Below are 5,840 nucleotides of genomic sequence, written 5' to 3' on the forward strand. Positions count from 1 at the left end.
GACATGAGGGTGGGTTCTGAAAGGGGGCAGACTACAAATTCATTTACAACTAGAAAGGTTGCATTTCCTGAAAGCAAATGCGTTTAAATGCTGAAGCTGAAGGCTGAAACCTGTGAAACACAGCTGAACATGTGGAAGAGTAGTAGCAGTAGTTGAATTAGTGGAAGTAGAAGAAGAAGTGGAAAAAGTGGAAGAAGTGGAAAAAGTAGAAGTGGAAGAAGTGAAAGGAGTGGAAAAAGTAAGAGTGGAAAAAGTAGAAGTGGAAGAAGTGGAAAAATTAAAAGTGGAAAAAGTAGAAGTTGAAGGAGTGGAAAAAGTTGAAGGAGTGGAAGAAGTGGAAGGAGTGAAAAAGTAGGACTGGAAGAAGTAGAAGAAATGAAAAAAGTAGAAGTAGAAGAAGTGGAAGAAGTAGAAGGATGAGGTCAATGCTAACTCAGCATTTCAACATAATTAGATTAACTTGAGACTGTTTTTACGGGCTGCACGGTGGTCTAGTGGGTAGTCCTGTTGCCTCACAGTCAGAAGGATCCTGGATCGAATCCCCGGCCTGGCAGGAGCCTCTCTGTGTGGAGTTTGCATGTTCTCTCCATGCATGCGTGGGTTCTCTCCAGGTACTCCGGCTTCCTCCCACAGTCCTAAAATCATGCTCACCAGGTTGATTGATCACTCTAAATTACCCGTAGGTGTGAGTGTGTGTGTGAATGGTTGTCTGTCTCTCTGTGTTAGCCCTGTGATAGGTTGGTGTCCTGTCCAGGGTGTACCCTGCCTTCCGCCCTTAGCCAGCTGGGATCCAGCTCCCTGATAAGCGGTTAAGACAATGGATGGATGGATAGACTGTTATTACAACTTAACTCTGAGAAATGTTTGACTTTAAGACTCGTTAAGTTTTAAGTTTTCCTGTAAATGAATGACTTTTCTCTCTTACAACTTAATTCTAGTAAAATTCGGACCCTGCTCTTTGATATTACGACTTCATTCTTGAAATTTCAATGTTATTTTAATCCTTAATGAGGCCTTGATCCTTCACTGTACATGTAAACAAACATTTAACAATCTGAGCTTCAAAAACAAGACAAAAACATAAACTTTCAGTGGACGGACTTTAATCAGATTGCAGCCATTACAGCCTGTTTTAGAGCTGCAGGCTGAATCAATCCACTGGAGCTGTTCTGAAACATTTAGTCGCCTCAGAATTAGAATAAAAAAATACAAAGGAAGAACTTTTTTTTAACCCACAAAAATATTTAGTAAGTTAGAAAAATCATACAGGAAAGAACATCGCCTCTGTCCTTTCTCAGGGCTTCAGTGCAGGAGAGAAAATCATCAAGATCAGACTACAAGAAAGATCACCTGATTTATCTTAGTGTTTTCCTCCCAGGGACCCTGGGTTTAAATATTCTATTAGAAAAAATAAAGATTTAAACATCTCTTAAAAAAGACAGTAAAAGCTTTGAGCATGAATCCTCAGACCTTAAAATTACAATCGCTGAGAGAAGAGAGTGAGGAGAGGCGGTTTGGCTCAGACTTCAGAGCCTTTCTTCGTCTGTGTTCCCGGTAAGTGCAGAAGTTTGGTAGAGGCGTAAGGATAAAGAGGCGCCGAAAGGTCCTCAGAAAACGTTACCAGACCCACTCCAGGCCGGCAGGAACAAAGACCTGGTTCCTGTGATGTTTCTGAGGTGATGTAGTCTGAAAGGTTGTCCCTGCAGCTCTAACACATCCACACTCACAACAAAGGAGGAAGAAGAGTCTACTTCCTCTTCTTCAGGAAGTCCTGAGCCTCCCTCTGCAGCCGTCTGATGTCCTCCTTCTCGCTGTCATCAGACGCAGGAGGGACGTAGTCCGAGTCATCGCCTCCCTCCGCCTCCTCCTCCTCCAGGCTGTCGTCGTCTATGAAGCTGTCGTCGTATCCCTCCTCATCGTCTTCGTCGTCTTCATCGTCAGCGGCGGGCTTTTTGGGGCGGGTGCGTGGCATGGGGGCTGAGAAAGAACGAAGGATGAGAGGATGATTTTAAAGAAACGGAGAGAGTGACAGGAAGGAGCTCAGGTTCAGTTCCTGCTGGTCCCCAACAGATCAATAGTTATTAGATCATTCTAATACTCCTGAAAACTGTGAGGGATGAGTTTGTGGCAGAAACTGCAGTTCCTGAAGTGTCCACTCCCCGATTTTACAGAGCTGGTTACTCGTCCGTTAATCTGTTGGCGCTCACGGGAACATGGTGACACGCTTGCTGTGGAATCAAACACTGAGCGTTCACAGGACTCACAGCGTACCTGGTTTCTTGGTGTGTTTGTATTCTTTCCTGTGAAGAGGATTTTTCCTGTAAGGGGAAAGAAGAGATCAGGTTTGTGAGGCTAGTCTTAGTAATGAACAGGTTTTCAAAATAAAAGAAGTACAGATATTTTAAATATGACCCACATACCATAACAAATGTATCATGAACTTTATATAAATATGGGCAACTATCGCCTCCATCCCCCCCCTACTGTTAACACATGACGCTAAAACACCTTGACATATTTCTCTGGTGACCAAGAGAGCCGTCGATCATGATGTTAACATAGAAGAGGGTTCGGGAGCTTAATCTCTTTTAAGTCCTACCCTTTTCTCAGAATTCTGCCTTTAAGATCAAAGACAACATCCTAGAATCCTGAGATCAGAATTCTAAGATCAAGGGCGGAATTCTAAGATCAGATCAAAGGCAGAATTCTAAGATCAAAGGCAGAATTCTAAGATCAAAGGTAGAATTCTGAGATCAGATCAAAGGCCTAATTCTAAGATCTAAGGCAGAATTCTAAGATCAGATCAAAGGCGGAATTCCAAACTCAAAGGCGGAATTCTGCAGATCAAAGGTAGAATTCTGAGATCAAAGTCAGAATTCTGCGATCAAAGTCAGAATTCTGAGATCAAAGGTAGAATTCTGCGATCAAAGGCAGAATTCTGAGATCAAAGGTAGAATTCTGAGATCAAAGTCAGAATTCTGAGATCAAAGTCAGAATTCTGAGATCAAAGTCAGAATTCTGAGATCAAAGGTAGAATTCTGAGATCAAAGTCAGAATTCTGAGATCAAAGTCAGAATTCTGCGATCAAAGGCAGAATTCTGAGATCAAAGGTAGAATTCTGAGATCAAAGTCAGAATTCTGCGATCAAAGGTAGAATTCTGAGATCAAAGTCAGAATTCTGAGATCAAAGTCAGAATTCTGAGATCAAAGTCAGAATTCTGAGATCAAAGTCAGAATTCTGAGATCATAGACAGAATTTTGAGATCAAAGTCAGAATTCTGAGATCAAAGTCAGAATTCTGAGATCAAAGGTAGAATTCTGAGATCAAGGGTAGAATTCTGAGATCAAAGTCAGAATTCTGCGATCAAAGGCAGAATTTTGAGATCAAAGTCAGAATTTTGAGATCAAAGTCAGAATTCTGAGATCAGATCAAAGTCAAAATTCTAATGCAAAAGTTAAAATCCTTAAGAAAATTTGGATCCAAAAAAGGGATTTAATTTGCCCCTGCCCTCTTTCTTACTTTATATCCCTTTTAAAATCATCAAATCCCTGACTCAAAGTTAGCCCGTCAGAAACATGAACCCTGAGACATGAATCATCACCATAACAACTATAACGACAGAAACCATGTTGACAAACATTTATCTGTCCTGTGTTTGAATCTTACAGTTTGACCCATGTCCCATCTGTTAACATGGAGGAGGCGGGGTTTAAGACTGTAGCCAGCCTGTAGAGAGAGCTCTGACTGTTTTAGGAGCAGCTGTGTCGTCCATCTTTTATCCAGCAGACAGGAGAGAGACGCTCCACACGTCCTGTGTTTCCTGACCCGCCCTCTCTGTTCCCGTCATCAGATATCCCATCATGCCTTTCTGTCTCTCCTCTGCCTTTAATAAAGCCTGTGCCGTGATGTCTGACCTGTAGCAGTCTGTGCCGTAGGGACACTCGGGTAAATCTGCCTCGTCCATCTCCTCCTCCTCCTCGTCCTCCTCGTCCTCGTGGTCGGTGTCCCCGGGGTGACTGCACTCCTGGAAATGAAGCGGGTTCTTCCTGAGAGACAAAACGAGGACGTGATCAGAGACCTCCTGGTGACCCCATTAGATCTCCTCCCAGACTCTGCTGATAGATATGCACTGAGCTGGTTTAAGACAAGAGTCTCCCTCTGAGAGATCCTGTACCTGTAGCAGTTCTTCCCGTACGGACACGGAGTCCTGAGGCGAGGTTTGGACGGAGCAGACCCCGCAGGCTCCGCCCGTTTACTCGCTCGCCCTCCGTTTTTCATCCCCGTGTCCTCCTCAGACTTTGTGGTGTTTAGGTCAGCTGTAGACGTCTCTCCTCCTCCTCCTCCTCCTCCTCCTCCTCCCTCCTCGTCCACCTCCATGGGGAAGCTGTCGGACTCATCGCTGACCTCTGACCTTTTGGGTTCAGTCCTCAGCCGGACCGAGGGCGGCTCTGAAGGGGCGACCTGAGAGTCAGTGACAGAAACAGGAAACAGGGTTCATTAGAGTTCATTTCATCTTCAGGGGACACAGAAAAAACACACACCAACGATGACACTCAACTGTTTTAGACGGAGCTTTCTCCTCTTCATCGCTCATCTTCCTTCGCCTCTTCTTCGGCTGCTCCTCTTCGCTTAGCTCCGCCTCCTCAGGGGGCGGGGGCTTGGCAGGTGGGGTCCGTTTGGCTGCTGGTCGTTTGGAGGCCGCTGCAGGCGCTTTACCTTTCTTTACAGGCGACTGAACTACAACAGGAGGAGGAGACAGAATTTAATTCACATCTTTGAGAAGTGACTCTTTAAAGCTCCACTGGGGAACTTCCTGTTTGTGTGGACGCTGGCGCCCCCTGTGGACAAAGAGAGAACTTAAAACTCTTTGAAGTTCCTCTCTTTTTCTAGAAATCAAGCGTATTTATAAAGATCGTGTCACGTGAAGATGGAGGTCAAGCAGGAAGTAAAACAGGAAACAGGAAGTTGGTACCTTTAGAGCTGGAGGAGGAAGAAGCTGCAGAGGACAACATCCACGCCGGTAACACTCTCTTCCTTTGAACGGGTGGAGCGGCAGCACGCCGGTCATTCCTCGGCTCTGTGGGCGGAGCCGAGTCTGCCTGCATCGAATAAAAACCCGGTTAGTGCGCCGACGCTAAACCAAACACTGAAGAGTCAGGACGGAGTGTTGACCCGGGTTTGAACCAAGGCTTTTACCTTGAGTAAACTTGTGGTGGGAATCTCAGCCTCCTCCTGAGGTGGACTCTGTTTCTGGTCCAGTCCAACAGGACCTGGAGGAGGCGGCGGTGGTGGTGGTGGCTCCACATCTGGTTTTGGTGAAACAGGAAGTTCTTCTTCTTCAAACATCTGGCTGTTTCTAGGAAAACAAGTCAAATCCAGATCCAGACTTTTTAGAGATTAAGAAAAATATAAGTGACAACAGTTTTATGACCTCATCTCCAGGAAACACATGAAACCTGTTTCATTTATTGGATTACATCGAACAGACTTTGAGAGATTACAAAGTCTGGATTACCGGCGCATCGATGAGACTACAGGCTTCGTCCACAGGGGGCGCCAAATTCAACTAACAGCTGCTTTAATTGCTGTAGATTCCTTTTCTGGGTCTGTCATACATCCATCCTTTCTTTTCCTATTTCTTTTTTCTTCTTTATTTCATTCATTCTTTCTTTTTCCTTTCCTTCCTTCCTTCCTTCTTCCTTCCTTCCTTCTTTCTTTCTTTCCTTCCTTCCTTCATTTCATTCCTTCCCTCCTTCCTTCTTTCTTTGCTTAATTCCCCCCTTCTTTCTTTCTTTCTTTCCTTCCTTCCTTCCTTCCTTCCTTCCTTCCTTCTTCCTTC

General features: G+C 44.8%; 1 protein-coding gene across 1 annotated transcript; it reads right to left on the minus strand.

Annotated features, from left to right (window-relative positions):
• Positions 1–1,081: 1,081 nt before the first annotated feature.
• Positions 1,082–5,524, minus strand: aplf (aprataxin and PNKP like factor). The gene is made up of 8 exons (XM_034678883.1): positions 5,517–5,524; positions 5,198–5,387; positions 4,974–5,100; positions 4,560–4,738; positions 4,176–4,462; positions 3,916–4,047; positions 2,272–2,318; positions 1,082–1,977 (listed from the first exon to the last, which is right to left on the minus strand). Exons 1-8 carry the CDS (start codon positions 5,522–5,524, stop codon positions 1,748–1,750), a joined length of 1,200 nt encoding a protein of 399 aa, XP_034534774.1. The 3' UTR covers positions 1,082–1,747.
• Between the last annotated feature and the right edge of the window lie 316 nt (positions 5,525–5,840).

This window comes from Notolabrus celidotus, unplaced genomic scaffold, assembly GCF_009762535.1.
Source record: "Notolabrus celidotus isolate fNotCel1 unplaced genomic scaffold, fNotCel1.pri scaffold_251_arrow_ctg1, whole genome shotgun sequence".
Taxonomy (NCBI): domain Eukaryota; kingdom Metazoa; phylum Chordata; class Actinopteri; order Labriformes; family Labridae; genus Notolabrus; species Notolabrus celidotus.

Bases quoted from the DNA above. Each gene is read 5' to 3' on its own strand.
- aplf (XM_034678883.1), bottom strand. The intron at 4,463-4,559 runs GTTGAGTGTCAT...ACTGACTCTCAG, and splicing joins AGAAAGCTCCGTCTAAAACA to GTCGCCCCTTCAGAGCCGCC. The intron at 4,048-4,175 runs GTACAGGATCTC...TTTGTCTCTCAG, and splicing joins TACGGGAAGAACTGCTACAG to GAAGAACCCGCTTCATTTCC.